The sequence below is a fragment of the Brachyhypopomus gauderio genome, chromosome 16 (genome assembly GCF_052324685.1).
Source record: "Brachyhypopomus gauderio isolate BG-103 chromosome 16, BGAUD_0.2, whole genome shotgun sequence".
In the NCBI taxonomy this organism is placed as follows: Eukaryota; Metazoa; Chordata; class Actinopteri; order Gymnotiformes; family Hypopomidae; genus Brachyhypopomus; species Brachyhypopomus gauderio.
In genome coordinates, this window is record NC_135226.1 from 15,658,432 (window position 1) to 15,683,832 (window position 25,401).

General features: G+C 45.9%; 3 protein-coding genes and 1 long non-coding RNA gene across 16 annotated transcripts in view; 3 read left to right on the forward strand and 1 right to left on the reverse strand.

The window, feature by feature from the left end:
- The window catches only part of nf1a (neurofibromin 1a), a 51,816-nt gene that overhangs the window by 9,105 nt on the left and 17,310 nt on the right, over positions 1-25,401 (reverse strand). For 7 of the 9 annotated variants that reach the window (XR_013121544.1, XR_013121545.1, XM_076975922.1 and 4 more), the window contains exons 28-41: positions 25,215-25,318; positions 24,837-24,972; positions 23,362-23,424; positions 21,108-21,266; positions 20,908-21,005; positions 20,329-20,475; positions 19,749-19,895; positions 19,123-19,233; positions 3,540-3,972; positions 2,931-3,271; positions 2,334-2,536; positions 1,978-2,171; positions 1,656-1,796; positions 67-346 (exon numbers count right to left, since the gene is read on the reverse strand). Coding sequence is in view for 7 of the 9 variants with exons in the window: in XM_076975922.1 (XP_076832037.1) it covers positions 67-346; positions 1,656-1,796; positions 1,978-2,171; positions 2,334-2,536; positions 2,931-3,271; positions 3,540-3,972; positions 19,123-19,233; positions 19,749-19,895; positions 20,329-20,475; positions 20,908-21,005; positions 21,108-21,266; positions 23,362-23,424; positions 24,837-24,972; positions 25,215-25,318 (2,557 nt within the window). In the remaining 2 variants the exon portion in view is untranslated. The remainder of the gene's footprint in view (positions 1-66; positions 347-1,655; positions 1,797-1,977; positions 2,172-2,333; positions 2,537-2,930; positions 3,272-3,539; positions 3,973-19,122; positions 19,234-19,748; positions 19,896-20,328; positions 20,476-20,907; positions 21,006-21,107; positions 21,267-23,361; positions 23,425-24,836; positions 24,973-25,214; positions 25,319-25,401) is intronic. The other 2 variants (XM_076975923.1, XM_076975921.1) reach the window with 1 other exon arrangement.
- On the forward strand, positions 799-5,760 carry LOC143477341 (uncharacterized). Of its 3 annotated transcripts, none has more exons than XM_076975931.1 (3): positions 799-1,013; positions 4,323-4,467; positions 4,664-5,759. In XM_076975931.1, exon 3 carries the CDS (start codon positions 4,669-4,671, stop codon positions 5,185-5,187), a length of 519 nt encoding a protein of 172 aa, XP_076832046.1. In that variant the 5' UTR covers positions 799-1,013; positions 4,323-4,467; positions 4,664-4,668; the 3' UTR covers positions 5,188-5,759. The 3 variants fall into 3 exon arrangements, with proteins under 3 accessions (XP_076832046.1, XP_076832047.1, XP_076832045.1); XM_076975932.1 differs by lacking the exon at positions 799-1,013 and adding an exon at positions 1,070-1,274 and having other exon boundaries at positions 4,667-5,760; XM_076975930.1 differs by lacking the exon at positions 799-1,013 and adding an exon at positions 1,075-1,274.
- On the forward strand, positions 6,474-10,603 carry LOC143477344 (uncharacterized). Its single transcript, XR_013121547.1, has 2 exons — positions 6,474-6,753; positions 7,228-10,603. It is a non-coding gene; the product is annotated as an uncharacterized LOC143477344 (long non-coding RNA).
- Positions 13,589-19,233, forward strand: omg (oligodendrocyte myelin glycoprotein). 3 transcript variants are annotated; one of them, XM_076975928.1, is made up of 2 exons: positions 13,589-13,811; positions 15,063-19,233. In XM_076975928.1, exons 1-2 carry the CDS (start codon positions 13,807-13,809, stop codon positions 16,228-16,230), a joined length of 1,173 nt encoding a protein of 390 aa, XP_076832043.1. In that variant the 5' UTR covers positions 13,589-13,806; the 3' UTR covers positions 16,231-19,233. The 3 variants fall into 3 exon arrangements, with proteins under 3 accessions (XP_076832043.1, XP_076832044.1, XP_076832042.1); XM_076975929.1 differs by lacking the exon at positions 13,589-13,811 and adding an exon at positions 13,835-14,248; XM_076975927.1 differs by lacking the exon at positions 13,589-13,811 and adding an exon at positions 14,293-14,583.

The following is a 25,401-nucleotide window of genomic DNA, read 5'->3' on the forward strand; positions in this document are numbered from 1 at the left end:
AACGAGGTACTTCTACGTACTACTTTGCTGCACGGCGGGTTTTTACGCGACCTCGCGCTCTCTCACCGCTGAAGTTGAGCTGCGAGCAGGTGCAGAGGGAGTGGATGATGTTGATGACGAGGCCGTGGGTGGAGGCCCGGAGCGACAGCGGCCCGGTGGCCACCAGCAGCGTGACCACGTGGAACAGGTAGGGCAGGTGGGCCGCCACGTCCAGCGAGTTGTTGAAGGACAGCATGAGCATGTAGCGCGCCAGGATGGCGATGTCGTCCCACATGAGGTGCTGCTCCAGGGTGGGCGTGGGCGACAGGCACGTCTTGTCGATGATCTTGCACATGCGGCCGATCACCTGCAGAGGGCATGGCGGGCAGGCGGAAGAGGAGGAAGTGTTGGTGTGGCTTTGGCACCAGGTGGAGCCCTCGCAGTGTGACTAAATTAAACAACACTGGCTGGAAAATTCAATTGTCAAGAGATCACACAAAGATGCTACACTGAACCGTACCAACAAATTGGGGACAAAACCAATCATTTAATTCTCTGGGTACTTGTATAGGGATTCAAAATAAAGATACATATAAAAAAAAAATCTGCCAACATCCTACTGTAGTCATAGTTTCATGCTATATTTAGTACAATTATAGGTCAGTTTCAATGTGGCTTTTGTTAGCTTCATTTCCCTCTGTGCGTCATGTACCTAACCATCACCCTCGAGAGGCGTACGACCTCGTCAGTAAGGTCATGTTTGGGTCTGGGTTTGACCTCTGAGCCCCGATATTGTGCGAGACGGAGAGAAGGCAGATGCGATGACTGGACAAAGCGTGTCCTTGTCCTCCAGACTTGGCTTGGTGTGACATCAGCAGCGGCTGGCACATGCTAGCCAAACCAGGATTAGCACCCATTCAGCTTTACACTTGAAAATATACCCAAATTAGGCGAATGGAGATCACTAGCTAAGACAACAACCCCTGAAGGCTTTTCTGCTTCACGCAAGGACCACTATGCCGAAGACGCTCAAGGTTAGTGGGCTTTAAAGCAGAGGGGCCACCTTTGTGTTCGACTGCCTCACAATGATGTCCATTCACCGTAATGACTAACAGTGGTTCATATAATAGGAGAGACTGGCGGGCTGGTGTACTGTTGTGTATTTGTCCGAGCGTGTGCATGCACAAACTGGGAGCGAGCGTTTGAGATAATGGATTAGCGGAGTGAGGTCGGATAAGATCAGGGACGCTGCGAGAGAAATGGTTTTGGAGCGTAAAAGGCCAGCAACCGCAAAAGTAAGTCGGCCTCCATTTAAGGGACGGTGGGTAGGGTGGTGGGTCTTCATCACATTAAGAAATGGAACTTCTAAGATGCTGTAAGATGTGGTTTTGTTTAGGTCATGTGATGACAGCATACTGAAATTGAGACTGATAGAACGGGATGTTTTCATGAGAATAACGTAAATTAACAAATTCTGAACACCAATGTTGTTTCAGTGTATTTCAGCATGGTTCATCACAGAGTGTCTTTCAAACATAATTTAAGTGAGGCTTTTGTGACTACAGATTAACAAACATCCATTTAATTAGCATATGATGTGCTCTAGGTAGTGTGACTAGCGAATATAGCTCATCACTGAACATCTAACATTATGCTACTGTGGCTCCACAACCCACCTTACTGGACACCAGTTTGACATTTCCTGAAGCTAGAGCAACCGCAGTATCAGCCATTACTTCAGCTTTAATGGATCCCAGGCCCCCAGTAGCGCTGGTCTTTATGAAGCTATCCAACACCACGTCGAGAAGGTCTGATATCTAAAGAGAGAAGACAAGAGTCCAATTTAAAGTCACCTGTAACTCTGATAACCCGAGTTGTAAAGACTTTCAGAAGCAGTGTCTGAAAGACCAAGATCAGATTTGAACAATAGAATGGAAAAAAAAAATAGCTTCGATCCTGAGGGCTGCATTTGCAATAGGGTACTGTGAGGAAACGGACCTGACCCAAGCTGCCCCAGATCTTGGCCTGGATGGAGGGGTACATCTGTTTCTCATTGATGGTCATGGTGATGAGCTTGTCCAAAATGGCGGTGACGCGCTGACGCTTGGCGTCGTCGTTGTGCTTGCAGAAGCGTACCAGATTGCGTAGCCAAGGGGTCATGTACTCCAGACATAAGTGCTTCAGTTCAATACCTGCAATCCCACAAGGGACAGATGTGAGTGAAGACAGGAAGTTGCCTCAAAATGACGTCTAGCACGGGGACTCTGCCAGACATTGTGTACGAATATGAAGAATGAGGGCAAATGCGTTTAAGTACGAATGTTTACTGTCCTTTGCATGTGTTTAGCACTGACTTGACTTGCTGAATCCAGAGATGCATTCTTCCAGGAACTCCAGGGTAAGATGGGGCTCATTGGCTGCTAGAGTCTTACTGATGGACACGATGAACAGCGTGTTGTTGGCAGGGATGCATAAGCCAGACGTCTCGAGGAGCTGCCCCTCAATCTTGAGGTTGAAGGTGCAGGTCAAAGCGCATAGCAGGTTGTATGCTGCGGACCTGGTGATTGGATCAAGAACGTCAGTGTCGCATACGAGGATTTCTCTAGAAAGCGTCAGTTTATTGCGTAAACTGTGAAGAGATACGATAAAATTTAAATGAAGCAATGAAACACAAGATGTCAGATGTTCTTGGCTCTCAAACAGCTCATTTTTCTTTGGCCCGAGGTTGGAAAGTTTCAATTTTTATCTCTCCAGCTCAACTAAAGACATACAAGACCACTATCAGCATTTTTAAACAGCTCAATACAAAGACAGAAGCCTGCCAACAATAGGTCCATTGTTACAATAAGAACTGTGAGACCATTGGACCATTCTTCCCTGACTATTAAAATGGCCGTGCTCCAGAGCAAGGTTGCCTTCAACCATCCATGCTGAAAATAGCGGCCCGTCACCTGAGGCTGGGGTCGGAGCTGCCCAGGTTGAGGAGGGCGATGTTGAGCAGGGTGCCGGGCACGTCTTTGGGCCTGATCTTGGTGTGCTGGGGGATGGAGTCGGGCTGGGAGAGCTCCCAGCGCGTGCGGATGTGGATGATGGACTGCACTATCGCGTCACACTCCTGGTGCATGAAGGTGAGGGGCGTGCCCTGGTTGGCGATGGTCAGCGTGAACTGGTTCTCGTCCACCAGACAGATCTCCTCGATCTCGGAGGCGTAGTAGATGTCGTTGAGGAAGACGGACTGGCCAAGGACACGGGTGCGGTCAGCAGACGTCACCTGCACAGCTGTGGAGCCCACCTGGAAGGGGAGGGGAGGAACATGACAAAAAACACAAAGACAAGAACAGGTGGCACGGAGATATTCAACAACCTTCAGCCCTCTAAAATGTTCACAGCTATACACTGTGCAGTCCAGTTTATTCCAAGTCATTATTCATTTGGAAAGATATCTTCACACACGAGCTGGCATCTCTCTAAAATGGCTTTCAATCAAAGCTTAAAAGGGGGAATTCTCATAGCCTGACGTTTGCAGTGCTTTTTTCTCCGCACCGTCCATGGATCGTTACCTTAATGGACACTTTGGTGTCTTTGTGCGCCAGCTTCAGTGCGGTATGGAAGACTTTGAGGTCCTCCTCCAGGGCCAGGGTCGCAGCTGGGAGCTTCTGCTGTTCAGGCTCCACAAATTCGGCGAGACGTGCGGGCGAGTCGATGAACACCAGCTTCTTGCTCCCCTTCAGTCCGGTCAGCAGTCTTTCGTGGTATTTGGTGTATTCTCGCACCCAAGTGTTGCAATTGTAGATGAAGACTGTGGCCACGTTCTCATAAGCGAAATTCGGAAACACCACAAACCACTTGGAGAGGAAGTCGGTTTTGAAGCGGTTACTCGGTCCAACGTGAGTGAGGTCCACTACTATTTCATAGTGTTTGGCATAGTATGGTTTGAGGGTGAGCAATACATGGTAGATGAGAAGGTCACCATTGATCTGTCCTGTTTTAAACCTAAAAGAAAGGGGGGGAGGGGTTATTAGTGCTTTCAGCCTGCAGTCCATAACACTACTTTGAGGTGAAAACGTCATGTTTTGAGATTCTGAAAATCACATTGAAAGCAACTTCGAATGAAATGACGACCTAACCTTAACATTGACAAAAAACCCATTTGTGTGATTTAAAAGGTGTGTTTAACACATTCCAGATGACTTAAATGGTCTTTTTAAAAAATAATTTACCAACATCTACAGCCTTGATGTACATCGATTTAGATTACACTTATATCTGTATTTAAACTCAATAGACTTTACAACACAGATATTTATTCTTCCATTTTCTTCTGTGTTCATTTTCCCCCACAGCTGCAAGCAAGGCAAATTTAAATTTAAAGGCCCCCAGAAAAAGTCCACTGACGAAGGGGCAGGAAGTAACTGCACCTTGCTTAGACTGTCTGCATTCAGGTTAACCAAGCTCTTAATCCAATTAAACAACTCTACAAACCAGTAGGTAAGCCTTGAGAAAAATATTTTATAATATTAATAAATATTTATAATTAATAATACAGGAAAGCAGAGATGGTGTAGGGTCGTGCATTTTATATATTATATACATGCATGTCAACTACATGATGATTTCAAGTAATGAGAGAAAATGTCCGTTAGTCATTTTCTACTTATGAATAAGTTCTTTGTCCACATCTCAGCAGGTATGGGAACGGACACCTACTCAAACATAACGAATATGATGCTCACCACCACCGACGTCATGACTCAAACTCCGGATCGCCCTGATGCGAGCTTAGAGAGCTGCTTCATAGACCCTCAGCTAGCGTTCATAGTGGCCACATCCTCTGGGGGTCTCATCCTCATCCTGTTAATATCCACTTTGGTGCTGACCTACAAGGTCATCACCCTGAAGCGGCGGCACCGTGTCCGACGCCCAAACCGTAGCAACGTGGATCTCGTGAGCGGGACGGGCTACTGGGGCGCCGAAAGAACCGAGGGAGGGATTGTGGGGCCGTGCGAGACCAACCTCCTCCTGGAGGAGGTCAGAACCGAGGGGGAGGACGAGGAGGAGCACGACGGCGCGGAGAGGGTCGTCACGCAGCAAAGCAGCGGCGCAAACACAGACGCAGAGAACGTCCCAGGTACCATGCAGGTCTCAACCTCCAGAGATTCCTGCATAGATCCTGTGAAGGAACTGGAGAACATGCCGCTGGTGGTGTGAATTAAACTTCACACCACCGATCCTCCACTGTGCGATCCTCTACTGTGTAAGGCAGCGTTTTATAGTTTTAAAGTCTCCATGTTTTTTTTCCATCTCATTTCATATTTTTAATTGGGTGGGTCTTTCTTTATTATATAAAAGAGGTCCGTACTGAGAGCTACTAAATATATGGATGGTAATAGGTGTCTGAGTTATGACATTTACAGGGACAGCAGAACTTTTTCTTGTCAGAAATGTAAAAATTTTTGTAAAAGAATGATTAAATGAGCTAAAATATGTGTTATGAAGTCATTCTGAAACTACTGTAGGTCTTTATTTTATTTCTGATTGTTTTGATGAAAGACAATTGTGTATTATTGTCTTTTAATATCCTAGCTTGTGGGGGGAGGGGCAGCTGGGTCATATCGTATTATAAGTGTAAAAAAAAAAACATGTTTTTTTTTATCAAATAACATCACTAAACTTGTTTTTCAGATTCACATTTTTACAATCTAACCTTGATTTAACACAATTATGTAATACTGTAATAATATCGTATATGGATGGATACAGTATTTCCTGGGCACAAATAAAACTTGGTCACAGATTAATTTGAGCTCCAACCTTTTCTTGAATTTACAAATTATTCACCAGTGCATCTTTTGGCATACTGTAATGTGCCTTCCTGCCAATTTACCAAATGGCTTCACGGTATCCAAAAGCTGAAAGCATCATACAACATCCAAATTAATTGAAAACCTAAGAATGGATTCCAAAAATAAGTAAGCTCAGAAGAGAACAGGAAAAGTTCAAATTTTCACCAACATGCAGCCTCTCTTGACCACAGCATTTTATATTTCACCAGAAGATGGCAGATTAAGCTGGTCTCCAACACGAATGAGTCTTCTCATGCTCTTCAATATCAAACTGAATGCTTCATCTGAATTTCCCTTGTAGAAGCTACATTTTTGGTGTTAGTGCAGCAGAAAAGCACCAATATGTATTATGTTAATTGTCATAAATAGAGCCAAAAGAATGAGAGGACAAACCTATTCCTACTTTTTTTTTTCCCAATGGGTTATGATTATCAAAATTGAAATTAATTGACCAGTCATACCGATTTTGATATTTGATCTATATGCACGCATGCTATATGAAATAACTTCCCCAATTGCTCGTGAGAATTGCTTTTTCTTTTTCTTTTCTTTTTTTTTTACACCTGTTCAAATGTGTTAACACATTTGTTCAACTGTTTTTACTTGGTGCGAGAAAGTGGTTCTGCATTCCATTATTTTTTGCAAGTTTGGGACAGTGAGTCATTATGAAATCCTCTAATTCTGATTAGTTAGAGGAGGTGGGGGGGGGGGGGGGGGGCGTTGCGGGGGGCAGTGGTTTCACAGCTCTCATTTCCTGTCAGTCAAGTAAGTTCCTCATTCTGCAAGCCCAATGCCTCTCCTTTTCTGACAGACTTGAGAAGGGGCACTGCGTTAGTAATACTGTAAATACTTTCATCAGCCATACTGATATTTATGCTCCTAAGACAGAAGAATGTTTAGACTTCAGAAGAAAATCCCATGACTGAGACTGGTGAGTAATGCAATTTACGGCATTTATGTGAATTAGGCTACAATAATTCATGAGCACACCAAATAAAACAGGGTCTGATCTGACTGAATTGAATATATGGAACTGCCAGAGATTTGCTACAATGAACTGATGGTTAATCTTACAATCACTCTCGTTTTTTTGTCTGGGCTTTTTGTTATTTAAGAATATCATTATCAGATGATTTGGGATAAAAGTAAGCACTAGATATATAAATATAACCAGCTACATTATAAAAGGTTCAGTTTTGGCATAGATGAAAAAAGGAAGAGGCTTTTAGTTTGTAGCTAATATTAGGAAAACGTAACTGGGACATTTCACAATCAGGTTACAATTTGTTGCAACTTGCTCTTTCCAAAAAGCTTCTGGAAAGAATTAGTGATGTTCATAGATGACTCACAAATACAGGCAACAAAGATCATAGACAAACTTACAAGAATACTTTTTCTTTGCAAGTTTTTCAGGAGATATCACCTATGAAGAGCACATTATGAAGACCATTTTTAGCACAGTGTTGCTAGTTCTGGTGCTTCCATGGAAACTAAGTGGTGGTGAAACACTCAGCCCAAGTGCCTCCAACCATGAAGGTCCAACAGTAAGAGAAAAGTCTGCCATTTTCTTACAAAGTCAGGATGAAAACACCACATTAACTACAGATCCCCGTACAAGTCACCCAGATGCTTCAGATGGAACTTTTATGAAGATTAGCCGTGGTACTCCTCCTATTAACTCAACCACAGTTGAAGCCAGCTTCCTAATAAACAACTACACAAATACCAAAGACTCTTCCACTGGTCTAAGTTTAACTGTTAGCACAGGAAGTGTTGACAAAACGGATATGAAAGCACCACATTTAATAGCCACTAGAGCTATAGCTACAAAGGCTGAAACCAATTTCACTGATGGGAAAGATCAGATGCGTACCCCTTCACGTTATCTCCAAACTACTCCGGAGCTCATCACAAAAGAGTCAGAAAAGGTGTCAGTGAATCTTCTGGCAGGAGTACAGACTTCAAAGCATGCTTCAGAGAACCCTGAAACCAAAGACATCAAAGTTCCCACTTTCCCCACAGGTCCTCCTAATCTCTACACAAATGCATCAGATAGACTTCTGGTGGATATTACTCATGGTCAAACCAATAATGATGCCGTTCCTATTAATTCATCCACAATCAAAGCTATCTCCACAAATTCCAAAGGAACTTCCAATGGTCCAAGTTCAACTGTTAACACAGGAATCGTTTCCTTTTTGTCTGAGGAAATGGCTACAAAAACCACACACAAAATAGACACCAGAACTCCAAAGGCAGAGACTGATATTTCTCCACCCCAGCAAGTCCCAGATAAACATGCTAATGAGTCTACAACTCAAAATGCCATAGTGGCTTCAAGATTATCTTCAGAAAACTTTTCGGTTATGAGCTATGCAAAAGGTCAAACCACCATAGCAAGAACCTCCACAGGAGAAAGTAAACCATCTTCACATTTGTCATCTGAGGGATGGATAAGAGAGAGCATGCATGCCTTTCATCGTAATCAAACTACACCATCAAAAGAGGATACATTAAGTTCCAATGAGGCGAGCAACACCCCGGACAAGCAGAAAATATTGCAGACAACGGCCTATATGTATAACACTTCAGGTAACTTCCAAACTACTGCGGAACGTGTCACACAAGAGTCAGAAAACCAAGAAACCAAAGACAAAGCTCCCACTTCATCTAGAAATGACCCAGAAGTTACTTCAGTTCAAAGCACCCAAACACATACCCCTGCTCTTATCTGGACTTCCAAAATGGAAGTGACCTTCCCACAAAAAAATGTCACAAATCCTTCTTCTGTGGCTATTTCTACTGTTAACACAGAGAACATCACTACTGCCCCGGCCAATAAGGAAATGACATCTGGCAAACATGACAAGAAAGTTATGACTACAGAAGAAGAGACATCCACCACTCTCCATGCGCTCTCTCCCACCACTCAGCCAACACAAACCCCTAAACCAACAGAAGGTACCATAATGCAGTCCACCAAAGCTGAGACCTCAAAACCTTCAGGAAAAAAAATTGAAAGAGGGGACCGGCAACCTTCAGAGAAGCCCAAGCAAGCAAATCCAGGACCCATAGTAGCGGGTTTGATCACCACTATTCTGGTTCTTATGGGCTTAGCGATTTTGATCATTTTGGTAATGAAACATCGAAGGAGGAAAAAGCAAATGAAGAATTCTGACTGGGCTGGTCCCTCACCCTTCCTTGAAAGCAGCATAGATCCCAAACTTCCCAAAATGGATGCAAGTGACCCGCTCCACTGTAATAAGTTGAAAAGGATCTCCCTACACTCATTTCTGCCGCAGCAGTTGTCCTATCGGCTCTCGGTGGTGCCTGAGGATGAAGTCCATATGGTGGACATTTCAGCAGGCTGTACATTTAGCAGAAATGGGCGAGATAATGTCCCATCACAGGACGAGAAAGTAGAAATGGAAGAGAACGAGACCCAGATGCACCAAACGGATCAAAGTCCCCCCGCTGAGCCACCTCCTCCAGACTTCCCTGCCACCGAAACGTTGAATGCACCTACTGCTCCCGTCAATGGTCTCAGCGTCCAGGAAACACCACACCCTGAAGATGAAACCATTCCAACCACGCCCTCAGAAACAAGTACTGTTGCTCCATCTCCATCATATTTTCAAGATGTAGATCTCGATCCTGCTCAGGGTCAAACCTCCAAATCTACAACAATTCCTACACCACCACCACCACCACCACCACCACCACCTACCCACTGACGAGAACAGAAAACCACCAAAACAGAAAGGAATTGCCAAAGCCTTTTAGAACTGGTGTCCGTTCTTAACTTGCATTTACTTAACCTCAACAACTCGATCAAGGAGCTCCTTAAAATATCCCTCCTCTTCTTAGCAATATTCAGCTACATTTTTGCTTAATTGTTGCTTCTTTAAAGGCATTTAAGTAGACTGCTCCTGCATTTCAGAACATAGGAAAATACACAAACCATTTGGATTTGCACCACTGAAAAGCTTGCAGACTCACAGCTGAGAATGTGCATAAAATGAGAGTAGTGTGTATGCATGAGAGAGATCAAAGAAAGAAACAGTACAGAACAGCAGCAAAGGAGAAAGACTGAGGGATAAATGAAAACACAGCTGAGCCTATTCCTACGAAGACCGAGACCATTTACTACAGCACTTCTTACTTACTTACACCCAATCCCATGTGAACCACATCAGTCAGCTCAGTAATTCCTGGTCCTGAAAGCACATCTTTTCAGCTGTGGCTAATTTTTGTTAACAATGATAAAAAAAGATGTTTGTACTTTATTTCTGAAAAATAGAACGGTCTAATTTGTATATTGTGTTTTATATTGGTTACCGAACAAATGTTCCCAACAAAATACATCTGTAGCTATTCTGAACTGAGACTGAGGTAATTCCTGGGATATGTTGTAGGCACTGATCCATCTGAGGTGTCACGACACCTGTGTCCCCATCACCACTTGGACAATCTTGAGATTAACCTTCCACATTCTCTCAAGCTCTTCTTTCAGTCCTGGGATTTCTTTCGACTTTTAACATTCCTTTCTTTGGATGTTGTAATCATTTGGCTCTGATCTGCTACCACTGTGATGGTACACAGAATGCAGAAAACAGCAATATCTGGCTGGTCTAATTTGTTTATCTGTTTGGATCTGGAGATCCCACAGGATCTTAGCATTGTTGTTCAACACTTCTCATGGTTCTTCCCAGGATTATGTTCCTGTATATTCCTGGCAGACAATGTTAGAAAAACTGTTTCAAATAAAAACATTCATTCCATGGGGTTCTAAAACTTTAGGATTCCCAACTTTACTGCTGCCAATAACAACAACTCGTAACAAACAGATGCATCATGAATGCAGTGTCAATTAGCATTAAAACGCCAAGTCATGACCAACACTTAATTGTGATGGCGCGCCACAAAACGATCAAGCTTTAACTTGATTTCTCCAATGTATATACATAAATAAAAGAAGAAGTGTCAGGAATGGGACCGGGCGGTGTGGGGATATGACCAATTGGAAGGTCCAGGGTTTTATTTGTTTTATTTTTTTATAAACCTACCAAACCTACTTGTATACACATTAGTTAAGTAAAGGGGTTTGTCCAGGAAGAAAATTCATGCTGGTGAAGAAATGAAACTAGGAAATGCTACAGCTCAAAGTTAAATACGGATATGAACCACAAGACTATTTTTGGTAGTCCCACTTGTTCTGAAGTAAACACGACATCCAGCATATTAAATCGGATAACCCTATGATAAAATGTAACCAAATAAAGTTCTCGTTGCACCTGACTAACCGAGCTGTGTACTTCAGGTATAAATACACAGCTCTGAATGCTGTAACTGCATTCAGCCAGCGGCTGTTTCATGTGGAAGGCTACCAAAGCAACACCAGAAAGTGATCAGAGAGCCACGGTCGTCGCACGGGTTAACTTCATCGAGGAACATCGCAGAGCTTGTTTGTTCTAGCAAAGGCGTAGTGTTGCTAGGCAGCCCCTCGCACATCTGCCAGTGCTGCCACAGGGATTTGCTGCACCGTTGTGTGATGTCTCACCGCTGCACCAGCATTCTGCAGTCATTCGCAGTGTGTGTGTGTGTGTGTGTGTGTGTGTGTGTGTGTGTGTGTGTGTGTGTGTGGTGGGGGGGGGGGGGGGGGGACACCAGAGCGGCCGCCTGTATGCACCGATGTGCCTTGTCACAACAGAGAGCAAAGTAAAACAGAGCCTATTCGATAAATAGGCTTGCCTCTTTAGTAAGCACACAGAAGTCGACAAAGACTTCTATTATAAGATTATAATTGAATAAGAATAAGCAGACTAGTACCAAGATTAACAGTGACCAAAGAGGTTAAACACCAAAACAGTCCCCCAAATATTTGACATTTATTTGTAGTAAACGACTGGATTACCCCAGTCCAATTGCTAACCAATCACAATTTTGTTAGTAAATGTTGCTTGTTCAAAGCCATTTTTTAAAATACACCAACACAAGATATCAAGCAATAACCAAACTGTGACCACTGATTATTTGTGAACACACAGAAACTTTGGGTGGGAAAGTCTTACCAGCAGAGGCACACAGCCTTTAGAATAGTCTCGTATTACTCTCTATATGAATCAACACATGAAGGCTGGGAATGTGAAAAACTAAAGCTGAATAAAACAGCAAAATAATATATATTTTTTTTCATTCTGTGTCTGCAGAAACAAATGCAAGAGGAACAGAGAGACGGATAGAGAGAAGGAAGGAAACTGTGTGTGTGTGTGTGTGTGTGTGTGTGTGTGTGTGCGCGTGCGTGCGCATGAGCAAGTGCTCAACGTGTTTGTGTAGACACATCTCTCTCTCCATCTCTCTCCGTCTGTCTCTGTGCGTTTGCGTTTCTGTGTACTGCATGGAAAGAGACAGAGTCGTAATCTGCCGAAACAAAAAAAAAAAAAAAAAAAAAAAACGGCTTTGCTTCACATTTTTACGGTCGGGACAGAAGACGACAGGCTTTCATGTCAGTGCTAAAACGAAGGCACAGACGACCCTCCAGCCACCATACCCATGAGCCCTTCCAAATGGGCCGCTCAGCCCCTGTCAAAGCTTGTGTTCAGAGATCTAACCTCCCATTAAAGCCTAAAATTACTCAAAGGAACCCTGAGCTGATGAATAAAAGGATTCATTTTAATTGTGAGCACGCCCAGCATGAAAGACGCACCAATCCCTAGTCACACGTTTTTTTTTGGCTGCACACAGAATGAACCATTATCCAGTTGATCTGAGGAGAGGAAGGGGAAACGTGCTAATGACACATGATCACACTAGGGGGCGCTTCACAGCACATATTAAGCACTCGACATGAAGTGACAGGACGAGTCCAACGCCGAACTCTGTGGCGAGCTGTGCGTGTTGACGACACCTGCTGCCTCAGTAAGAGAACGACTGGCACGAATCCTGGCGTGAGAAAGATGGCGAGGGAGGCGAGTCACACCGGGTCATGTGGGTAGAGCACCTCTGGGTCTGGGCACCAAGGTGCAGTGTTCGGGTTAACGCGTCATGTAAAGCTGGTTTATTGTCCACTCATGTGCCTGGAATATCATGACGTGTTCACAGCAACACTGCGGCCGACCTGAGAGAAAATGTAAGTCTATGCGTGTGATTGGAGAATGGAGAGACAAAGACAGAGAGACAGACAGTCAGAGAGAGAGAGAGAGAGAGAGAGAGAGAGAGAGAGAGAGAGAGGGGATTTCGTTGAGTGTGCGGATCCTGATTATAAAGTCTAGAGTCAGCAGAGTGCCACCCCCCCCCCCCCCACCCGGTCAGCAGTAGTAGTCTCCATGCTACATTTCTTTCCCCTCTCTTAACCCCCTCCCCCTCATCTCCTGGCCCCGCCCCCTTCGCACACTTCAGGACAGCGTGCATGCCAGTCGAGCGGGCAGCCTGCAGGGCTCGAGCTGTCGGGGGTTCGCTCACTCACTCACGGTACGGCCGCCGCAGGAGAGGAGACGGCAGCAGCTCCGGCCCAGACGGGAGCCCCGCCTGGCAGCTCGTTACTGGTTACCACGCAGAGTGGGAGGGAGGGCGTGATAGGGGAAGACTGAGGATGATGGAGGGGGTCATTTAGAGAGAGAGAGAGAGAGTGAGTGAGTGCGACAGGGGAAGGGAGAGAGAGAGAGAGAGAGAGAGAAAGAGAGACAAGGGAAGAGAGAAAGTGGAAGAGAGGTAAAGAGTGTAGGGGGGGTGCGGGGTGGGGGGGGGGGCACTGAGAAGGACTGAAGGACTGAACCGCCATGCAGAACATCAGAAAAGAGAGAAATAAAAGGTAGATGCTGAAATGATGCTCTCCTGCTCCAGATAAAAAAAAAAAGGGAGCAGAGGAGGACTCGGCTTGTGCGCAGCAGAGAGAGGAGTCCGGAAGAGAGGAGGAGAGAGGAAGAGAGAGAGAAAGAGAGGGTGAGAGAGAGACAGACAGACATGCCGACTAACTGATGAAGGGATGAGGTAAGTCATTTTCATCATGGAAATCAAAAGCAATCAGGTGAGGGCAGGGTGTGAACTTGCTTAGTTATGTCAAGGACTTCACATTGAATCAGTATGCCATCTTTCTCGTCTCTGTAACCATTTCCATCCCCACATACACTTTATAGTCCTTTTTCTGTTTCACGACTTCATTCTTCAGCAATGATGCTACGGACTGCAATGCATGGATTTTCGGTAACCGCTCTATACACGTTATGGAAACTAAATACGTTGGCTGGTTGTCAACACCTGGAGAATGCCTGAAATTTCTAGAACCCCATTGTGACATCACAATCTGGACACACACATGCAGGCGTGCTCGCACGAACACACACAGTGATGTAGCATATCTGGGTGCTGATGCCCCAACGAGCAGGCAGCTAACGAGGGACGAGGGAGAGGAGAAGACGCAGGAGGCGGTAAGCAGGCTAAACGCTCCGGTCCAACACCTCACTGCAGCAGGGGGAGGGGGGGTGGTACCTGGCAGGGATTCAAACCCGGCCGAGCGTAAGAACACGGCAGCGGGCCGGACACCCGCTCACCTCCCCGAGCAGCGGGAGGACGGCCGGACAGGACAGCTCAGCAGGCTCCGTGTGGGACCGATCGGGCTGAACGTCCTTGCGGCTAGAGCCACGGCAGGCAACGACATGTCTGATGAGCACGTCGGGGGCGGAGTTCCGCTCCCTATTCGAGGGCGAACTTTTTCAGGAACGTCTCGTTCGCGATTAGAACCCAAGACACGGAGTCGATCAAGGTCATTTGTGTGGCTGAATTCTAGAATTTTACGACATGGCCAGGACAGCAGGCGTCCCGCGGAACGCATCCGTCAGACCAGCCAGTGCTACTCGGTGGTGAAAATGGCAGAGTTGTGGCGAATTAGCAACCACAGGACTGCAGGGGGCTGTTCTCAGGCCAGCCAGATGGGCGGCACGCACGGTTAACGCCCCCAATACCGTCCTCCAGGGCAACGCTGCTAAACATTATATACTTTGATTCAGGCCATGGAAGTGTGTTATATAAGAAAAGGAATCACTGCACACATATGGGCTTTACACCACAAGTGCTACAGCCCATGGCTAACTATACGCTAATAGGGAAGATTACTCGCTTGGAATGTTAATATTGTTCTCAGCCATAAACAAACTGGAAGAAAGCTGTTCATGGCACATTAACTAACAAAAACAAAACAGGTGGTGCTATAACCAATGTAATTTCTACCCTTCTATTTTCCAGGATGGCTAACGTGATGCCCGCGGCTATGCTAGCCAGCCTTCTCCTCCTGTTCCTTTCCACAGCGGCTGTGCTGGCAGTCTGCCCCCCGATGTGCTCCTGTGGCAGGGGTCACCGGACGGTGGACTGCTCCGCCCGCGGCCTCAGTCTCCTGCCCGACAGCCTGCAGCACAACATCAATTTCCTCAACCTGTCCCACAACCGTCTGCAGGACCTGGACGGCCTCCTCGTTCACTTCGCCCACCTAAGAACCCTGGACATCTCTCACAACCGCCTCCGCCGCCTGCCCTCCGGCCTGCCAAGAGCATTGTGGGACATCCACGCCTCCGCCAACCGCATACGTCAGCTGGAGAAGAACGACACCGCCTACCACTGGAACCTGCAGTACCTGGATTTATCCAACAACCAGCTGGAGCGGGTGGTCTTCATCAACAACACCCTGCCCAGTCTGCAAGCACTCAACCTCAGCCATAACAAGTTCTGGACCGTGCCCACCAACATGCCCCATAACTTGGAGGTGGTGGATCTGTCCCACAACTTCCTGCTTCAGATCTTGCCCGGTTCACTGGACCGCATGCGGCAGCTGAATCGCTTTTACCTTCACGCCAACCGCTTTGCCTCTTTGAGCGAGGGCGCGTTCGAACAACTGGAGGCCCTCCGGCTCCTCACGCTGGGGGAGAACCCGTGGGCGTGCGAGGAGGAGGAGAACATCGCCCCCCTGCTGCAGTGGGCGCAGCGGACCCCGGCCAGAGTGCTGGGCTGCCCGTGCTACATCAGGCCCACGTGCGGGGAAGCTCACCTGGCCACGGGCAGAAGCTGGCACTCGGCCTCCTACACCGAACCCCCCCTGGGCGCAGACGCTCGCGACGCCGGCCGCCGGCCACCCATGCAGGCGGTCACGGCCGGGTATCTGTCCAAGTCGGCGCTGCTCAATTTGCCTCACGACCGCATTACGGGGAACGCCTCGGGGGCAGGAGAGCTGACCAAGCGTGGGGGTTTACTGACATCCACCCCCAGCGGCCCCTCGAGCCAGACAAGCACAACCATCCGCGTGCGGAGCGCCAAGAAGGCGGGGACTGGGCAGGTCCGCAGCACAAGCGCCCCGGCCCACACACGCAGCCCTCTCTCCATAAGCCTTTGGATTGCGGCAGTCGTTTTCAGCACCTTCTAAATTCTGCGTAATCCTAGAACAAGGATCACAAATTAGCCCTTGGTCTGGATTTAAGACAATAGAAAGCCAAACTGAAACTTCATGAATGTCAAAGGAGGGTCTGTACTCCTTGGTTTTAACCGCACATGCTGTTGAATGTTACTCCATCTATGGGTATTCTCTACAGTATATATTCTCTGTATGCTTTGAACTAACTGAACATCCTCTACAAAATGTAGTTGTGCACATCCATACTGAAACCAAAACAAGACATGTCTACAGGTAATTTAAACTACAAACAATAGTTTCTTGGTATGGAAAATATATTATGCTTGTCCATTGACAAACTGTTGCATTTCATAGTTTAAACTGTATGCAATTGAAAAAAAAAAAACCCATCTGGATTGCAGTCTGCTATGAATGAAATGTAAGACCTCATGACAGCAGTAACAGCAGTAACAGAGGAACAACATTTAAACCGCAGAATAAAGAGACGCCCTGTCAGCGGTTCAAGAACCAGAACACTTTATCCATAACGTTTTGCTGAGCTCAGAACAGCAGAAATAGAGAGAGCAGCAGGTGATCCTCATTACTGAGGTACACTGGCAGCACAGTCACCTTTGCGTGGCCCAGCACTGAAAGGACGTAAATAAGGTTCTAGTGGACCATCCATAAGGTTCATAACGGAGCATCCACGGCTGGGTCCTCACTCACTCCGAGAGTCATCAAGATCGGTCAGCCATTTTCCTCTTGGTGTTGTGACCGAATAAAGCCTGACCCTCCCATTTACTCAGCGGCACTATAAAAATGACACGGGCGTTTAGCACCGGGGCCGTGATTCTGTGGGAGTCGAGCGGCATTCTGTGACCTAGAGCCAATTTTCTCAGTGCTTTACTAGTAGAGTAGCAGGTGCAATGCTAACAGGAAGGGAAAACAGATAACCAACCTTGAATTGAAGACAAAACAAGACAGATGTGTGTGTGTGTGTGTGTGTGTGTGTGTGTGTGTGTGTGTGTGTGTGTGTGTGTGTGTGTGTTCGTTCAATCCAGGGCCTAGCAGTTAGCCTGTAACACGTTACAGCTGACCACCAAGACAAGAGACGCAACTCGGCGTTGTTGTATCTTTAACTTGTGACTCCAGAGATGGGTATTACCATGCAGACGTTGCAGTGAGACAGTCATGTTCGACAACTGCACTTCAAGAGTCAGATCGCAACCTGACAGTTTATACAGATCGGCAGCAACCTACCCGATAAATAACACGGAGCACGTGCATTTTAAAGGAATATTCTTGCACTAAACCTCAAAAAAAGAAAACCTTTTCAAGCATTCAGAGTCATTAAAATTTTTTTACAATGTTTCTTTGTCAAATGCTTAGTTTTAGGAGTTACACAATAAATTAAAGAATGCTTTTAGAAACTTTTATGCCATTACGTAAAAGTAGGGCTAATAATTGTATACTGAATCGAATGTTTGAATATGGTACAGTTTGCCTGGGATTCCAATACAGCACAGCACTCCAGTTAAGGGCTAGTGATCTCATTTCAGCAGTTCATTCGAGCCAATGAACATTCAGTTTCATTTAGTCCAAAAAATATGGGTTCACACTGAATCATGTCTGTCTCACTGCCCAATGTTTATACACACAAGTTGGTCCTGAAACTAAGAAAGCTGTTACTATAGCAACTGAGACTGAGGCTAACAGCCATCAATTTTGTTTGTTACTAGTGTAAGTGTGTAAGGCAAGTGTAGTAAAATACCTCATCATTATCATCATCAAACACGGTCCGATAAACCAAATAACGAGGACACAATATGGCTAAACTCTTTACGCTCACGGTTGTAATTGACTGTTTCTTGAATCAAAAAACTGCCCCGTCAAGGTCTATGCAAGTGTTATTTTTGTACTCTTTAGAACCAAAATCGGACAAACCTTTCAAAATGACTATGAATGCTGAAAAAAAAAATTAGTTTTTGAGGTTTAGCATATTTAGCACATTAGTTTTAAAATGCCAATATCACTGCAACAGAAGAGCAAACTCAGTGCAGTTTGAAGAGTAACTTCAAACTTATACAAATAAACAGATGAATGGCACATATTAAAAAACAAACAAAAAAAAACAACAAAACATGTATACAACACAGTTTAATGATCAGTCAAATGTAGATGCCATCTAGTCCCTAGTTACCGGTTTTCCTCTCTGGCATGTGAAAGACGGCCTACATAGCTTGCAAAACTCAACAGCGCCACAGCTGGTGGGCTGCAGTATTGACAAGCATGAACCTCACTACTGCAAACATCTGTCAACAAATGATTCAGCAAAACGCTGGTTTAGAATTTACAATTAAAACAAAACGTGTTTTAAAAATGCAAAATGCACCGACTCGTTTGTTTACGGCCTTTATCCTCTGAACTATATTTGGCTTCAACTGTCCAAGATGTCCCTATATTTGTTATAGACCTGAACAAAATAGTGCTTTGTAGTCTCTACAAATCACAGAAAGAGGAAAGAACCTTCAGTAGCCCAAACATTTGAAAGCTCTTGTTGCGAACTCTCATTTTGTGGCTCAGGACAATAAGCAAGAATGAGGCTATAAACTACAATACACAAACCAAGTTCAAAAGAACATGATTTCCACATACAGGCACTTCCATGATAGCACAGTGAATGATACAAATACAATTGTTTTACTATAAATAAACATAGTAAAATGTACTCTCACATTCCTTTTGAGAGGTTACTTTGTTATGTAGTGTACCCTCTCTGGTTATAGCCGACAAACCGTTTTACCCTTCCATACGCATAAAACAAAAGAACCATTAGCCCTGGACAAGGTTGATGCACAGAGACATTTAACTCAGCTGTATTTCAGCACAGCGTTAAGTCAATATTCCACATAACGGAGCTTTTACCTGCGAGCTATGTAGTAGAAGACAGGGTTGCCACTCTTAGATGTTCCTGCTTGGTAGAAGATGTTCAGTGTCTTCAGAGCTTTGAATTCCTCTTTTTCGTGGACCTGGTGCCTGAGGATAATAAAGTATTATAATAGAAGAATCACTAGCCCTTTGAAACATCTTCTTGTTTTATATTAGAGAACATTTCATCAGAGAACCGTGAAAAAAATTCACTACTTAAAAAAAAAAAAAAAAAAACAACCCCATGAGGGAAGAAAAGTGTATGAATGTACAGGTAAGAACATTCAGAGATAAAATGTGAATACTATAATCAGGGATGCCACAAACAATTTTAGTCTTTGCACATTATTTAATGGGACCTCCCTCAAAAGAAACATGCATCGTAACTAACGGTTTGCTCCCAACTAACAGCAAGTGAACTTGCAATGTTCAAAGGCACCAACAAAATGATCAAGAAAGAATGACTAATTCATGTTAATTAATTAAATGAATTCATTTTTAGAATTTAGAATTCATAATCTCTGCAGAAATAGCCCAAAACTGCAGTATTTGCACCTGGTTATTCTTCATTAATCTAGATGACTTGTACCAACTCCTCACAGATGAAAGGAAGGGGAAAGCACCTGGTCATGAACTCCTCAAACTTGGAGCTGGTGAGGTTGTGGCTTGACCAGTGAGTGTCAGCTACAGGTTTGTGCTCAGGTGGGCCAAGGTAGGCCAGCAGGGTAGCCATCTTATCGAAGGGTCTCCTGCCAACAGCTTTGTGGTCCCTGCCGAACACAAGTGAGGACTTTGATTAAAAACGCGTCATTATTATTTCAAGGCAGTTTTGAAAGAGCAAGAGCGATTTCTTCAATGAACAGAAGCATGGCAGTATCACAGGAGAACACTGGTGCAATGGAGGGGCAGACAGGGTCATCATATGAAAACCACACAACCTTGCTGTGAAACGTGGTCCTAAATACAGACATATTTAACAAACATTGTTGTTTACCAAAAGCAGAAATGCAAGCAGAAAATGTGAGGTAAGTGTCAAGGAAAGTGGAAGTGTGAATGTGTGAAAGAACAAGAAGGAATGTTTGAGGCCAGAGGTCTTCATCTTCCTCAGAGCACAACGCCACCAGACTTCACACTTTCATGAGAATGTCGGTGCTGGTGCCTTTTTAAACTTCCGACCCACATCGCTCCATCCTGCAAGCGCACCTGTTGCCAGAGAGGTAAAGCCCGATCCGTTCCTGGTTGTTCCACAGCAGGCGGTGGAGGGCCAGGACGTTGCCGTCGCTGATGAAGGACAGGCTGTGGTTGACCGAGTCGCTGGGGGGCGAATCGGACGCTATGTCCAGGAAGAACCTGTACAAGAGAACGAGCAACTTTAAATCCTTGATGGGAAAGAAAACTATCATTTAAGAAATGGTAACGGGCAGCAAAATATTGAAACATAACCAGCCAAGACATGATATACAGATGTGGAAAGTTGCCTAGTTTAATTTAGCGTGTATTTAGTTTATTTCATTTAGGAGGTTAATGTAGTTATGTAGTAGGGAAGATTACGGCATACCAATTAGAATCTTGCTGAAATAACACAAAACCTCAAGCCATGCCTAGTTAAATATTCTCAGATATATTTTGCTTATGTAGTACGAGACTTAAATCTGTCTTAAATCTGGAATTTTGTCTGTGCTTTACCACTTGTTGTCCATGTAAACCTTGTTGCTCTAGTGCAAAACTTAAGCAGAATTTGGAAACCAAACTTGTGTTGGCTGCCACTGTACAGATACATACCTCCTAGCAGCATCAAAGTTGCTTTTTACGAAATCATTAAAAGGCCTCATATGTTCCTCCTTAGTAAACAGCACGTGATTGGCGATACTCTGGAGAATCTAACGGGGAGAAGGGGTAATACTGAGAATAAGTTCCTCTTAAGCAGACGCGTTTTAAGAAGAGGCCCGGTTCTGCCCTGTCCAACCCCCCCATGCACCCACCTTGGACATGAGCTTGAGTCCACGCTCTATGCACGGAGGAGGCTTCTTGTCCAGGACGCCTGCTTCGTACGGGGACACGATGGACGGGTTGATGAAACGTAAGAACATGGCGCTACCCACGGCGCCGATGCTGTTCTGGGGGAATCGCTGGCTCACCACCTGCACACTGACACAGCACAGGGGGGGGGGGGGGGGGGGGGGGGGGGGGGGGGGTTGGCGAGGCAGGAACAGAGAGGGTGGGAGGGTGCAGTGACACCCCCCACCCCAAAACAAACAAACAAACAAACCACCACCATCTCAAGCTATTTGAAGCCATGCCAGCATATTTATATTGAAGGTTAGATGGACAAGCGGACATAGGACAACACAGACGGCAGGATCACAGAGCTCAGAGATGGGGGTCAGAACGGGAGCTGTGAAGTGGAAGTGTGGAATTAATCTGAACACGTGCGAAAGGTCACACAATCTGCGCTAAAGATGCTCTGTTCGGCCCCACCGTACTGCATGATGGGAACATGCAAGCAGACGTGACCATCTGGGCCACCTCACAATGATGACCGACACAAGCACAAACACGCACTCAGTCACTGGCAACCCATAATCCAACCCATAATCAGTTACTCTCTATAAAACATCTCTAACGACTACAAATAAAATATCTGGAAAAGAAAAAAGAAAAGAACTAAAGAAACAGACAGAAATAAAGATAAAGAAACTATAATAATAGGGAAAGGGAAAAAGGGATGATAAAGAAACCGTAATACCGAAGCATTGTGTGCATGTATCAGGACTATATAGCAACGATTTATGATTCAAATTCTGCATTTCCTCAGATGACTCGTTCAAGTGCAGAAAAACTGCAGCAACACCGGAAGCTCTGAAGAGTTCATAATGCACCATGATGTCATCATGCACATCATCATCCCCCCCCCCCCCCGACATCATCATACCCCCCCCCCCCCCGACATCATCATACCCCCCCTCGACTCATCATACCCCCCTCCGACATCACCCCCCCCCGACATCATCATACTCTCCGCTCTTCTTCAGCAGACCACTAACAACGTGTATTTTAACAATCCATATGAAAAGCGTGCTGCTGGATAGCAACTCTCTGCAGTTTCTGCATTTAGTACATTGATCTTTAAATGATAAATGTGATTTTAAAAATATATATTTCACTTCTTGTCAAAGATGTACACCTTATCAATGAAACACCGTTCCAATTACACGAATGATACCGATTACTGTGGATGTAGCAAGGCAAAAAAAAGGCAGTGATATCAATAAATGACCCTTTAACAACAAGTGGAGGAAAGTGGAAGCATACATACTGGAGAAAACCACACATGTTGAGGACATGTACGTTAGAAACAAGTTGGAAACACCCACATCACGCATGCAGCTGTGAGGACTCATGAAAGTACTGCTCCAACCTCAGGGTGACCAGCACACACACACACACACACACACACACACACACTCTTTGTTCACATCATACACCAGGTACAATGTCAATACCCAGTTTGACGGTGATACACAGACAGACAGGGACAGAGACACAGCAAATGCAGGCAATAAGAAGGTTTAAGTCAAATTCAACCAAAGCAGGATACAACACACTCTCACCTAACGTAAACTCTCACAAAGTTACGGTTCTACCTCTGACTTTGGAGCAGTGGTTGAATTCAGACACTACACTTCTTCTAGTCCGCAAAAGTGTCCATGGCAGAGGAGGGCCCTCCTCCGTAATGGAGAAAACTCACAGAAAAGCCACAGATTTACCACATCTGTGTCGGCGAGATACAGACAAATGGGAAAGCCTGTCCATACCCACAGGTCCTGCACCTACCCGCCCTGTCTCCCGGCCCCTGAACCGGACCCACAGGTCCTGCACCTAGTCAGTCCCGTCCGGGTCCAATCCAGACCGACAGGGTGGAAGAGGAATGGGGGACAGGGTGCTAGTGACCCATGAAGTTTCAGCCATGGGGACTTGAGTTAGTAAGTGGTTAGTAATGCCATTTTGTTAACAGGATTGTGCACGGACTTGCTTATGAACAATGTTTTGCGGTAAAAATAAACAAAAGAATATCACCAAAAAAATAATTTAAAAAAAAATCAAGATATTTTTTTTTATCGAGATGAACTAAATAAAATTGGTGTGTTGCAGAATGACTTAAAATAGAAGAAGAAGAAAAAAAAAAGATCAACCCAAAAATGGTGGCGAACAAAAATAAATTTGCGGGAGACTTACGGCTTTTTTGTTTTCCTTTTTGTCTCTAACAGTGGCTTTATTCAGAAGAGAGTGACACGTAGCCTACAGGGCAGAGATGGGCACAGAGAGGTCACAGCAGCACAGGCACACAGCCAACAGGGCACATGGTGCACACGGCCATACAGCGGGCACACGCCCACAGGAGAGACCGGCGTCTGAGCCACACACGCCCACAGGAGAGACCGGCGTCTGAGCCTCACACGCCCACAGGAGAGACCGGCGTCTGAGCCTCACACGCCCACAGGAGAGACCGGCGTCTGAGCCTCACACGCCCACAGGAGAGACCGGCGTCTGAGCCTCACTCGCCCACAGGAGAGACCGGCGTCTGAGCCACACACGCCCACAGGAGAGACCGGCGTCTGAGCCACACACGCCCACAGGAGAGACCGGCGTCTGAGCCACACACGCCCACAGGAGAGACCGGCGTCTGAGCCTCACACGCCCACAGGAGAGACCGGCGTCTGAGCCTCACACGCCCACAGGAGAGACCGGCGTCTGAGCCTCACACGCCTACAGGAGAGACCGGCGTCTGAGCCTCACACGCCTACAGGAGAGACCGGCACCGAAGCCTTAGGATTACGCAAGCGCCATGTTGCAAAGATTCCACCACTGACTCCAAGATGCGCCGACTACTTACCAGCTACTGAACGTTAAGCTGCAAGCTGTCTATAATGGAGCAACATGAGCAAAGACAAATACAAGCACGGGTGTAGAATTCAGGTGGTGCAGAGGGCGGAATGGTGAGAGTGAAGAGCTGAAGCCAAAACGTGTGGCGCCACACAGTGGGCAGACAAGGGAACTACACCACACGTGTTTGTGGAGGAGAGGAGAGGGGAGGCGGCTCAGAGGTACAGCCACACTGAAATGAAGCAAGCATGTGGGGTTGGGCCGGATTAGACCCGTTCTGAGTTGCACCACCAACCGTGGGAATTCTGCAGTTTGTCTTAAGCTTAATCTGCATCTCCAAGACGGTCCCATCAGCTTTAAAACGGTCCACGCGTGATTACGTGATTCACAGGCTCTCTCCAGCAAACCTCTCATGCTCTGAATACCCGATTTACTCGCCTTCACTACTTTTAGTGCCGTACGTTTCACCACACGATGAGAGAAGAATGAAGCAAAAACACTGCTTCCTGGGTTTGACATCTTCAATATGACGACGCTGGCCTATATTTTACAGTCAACTCAAATCACATGTCTGGGGTCTGGAGAGAGCCAGTGATTGGTCAGGATGACCGGCTGCATGGTGCAGTCAGTCCGAAGGTGCCGCCCAGCAGACAGAGCGGCACCGCGGCCTTCGTTAGGCACCTGCCGGCCCACCAAAGCTCCAAACGCACCTCACAAGCCTTAGAAATGGAACGACAGGGGAGAGCGCGAGCAGAGGCGTGGCAATGGGAGCAGGTGTGGAGCGGTCAGGTGTGCGGGGGCGGGGCTAAACGCGGAGGAGGGCACACCTGGTACAGGCAGTGGCACACGCTGCGCAGCTGCGGAGGAAACTCGCTGGAGGACCTGATGATGGCCAGGAAGAAGCGGTCCGTGATCTGCAGCAGGTTCCTCCGGTTCTCCTCCAGGTTCTCGCTGGGCTCCAACCTGCCAAAACGACGCGTTTTAAGTCGGAAATTATTAGCGATAAACAGCTCAAAGGAGGTGCGACTGGAAAGTTTTCAGTTTTTGAGAGACAAAATGAGGAAACGTAACCCAAACATGTGGGTGCTTACAGAGTTTAGGATACAGGTTTCCAAACAGTTGTGTTAATGTTCTGTGGGTATAAAAGGTTCCTTCTAAAACGACAATACAAGGTTTTGGCTGCATACCAACATAAACCAGCATACCTGGTGGGGTCCACCTCAAAACTGATATGCTGCCAGTCAGGAGTTGTGATGACTCCTCGCAACAGTGGCTCTAGAAGTTTCTGGAGATATGCAGCTCCATACACCTGCAACACGTAAACCATGGAAGAGGTCTGGATGCAGCTTTATCCAACTACACGTTACACTGGAATATTTTATATTAACAAAT

Excerpts from the sequence above, each read along its gene's own strand:
- LOC143477341 (XM_076975931.1), top strand. The coding sequence starts at position 4,669 with ATGGGAACGGACACCTACTCAAACATAACGAATATGATGCTCACCACC.
- omg (XM_076975927.1), top strand. The coding sequence starts at position 14,477 with ATGTCTGATGAGCACGTCGGGGGCGGAGTTCCGCTCCCTATTCGAGGG. Across the intron at positions 14,584-15,062 it reads AAGACACGGAGTCGATCAAG|GATGGCTAACGTGATGCCCG; the intron begins GTCATTTGTGTG and ends TCTATTTTCCAG.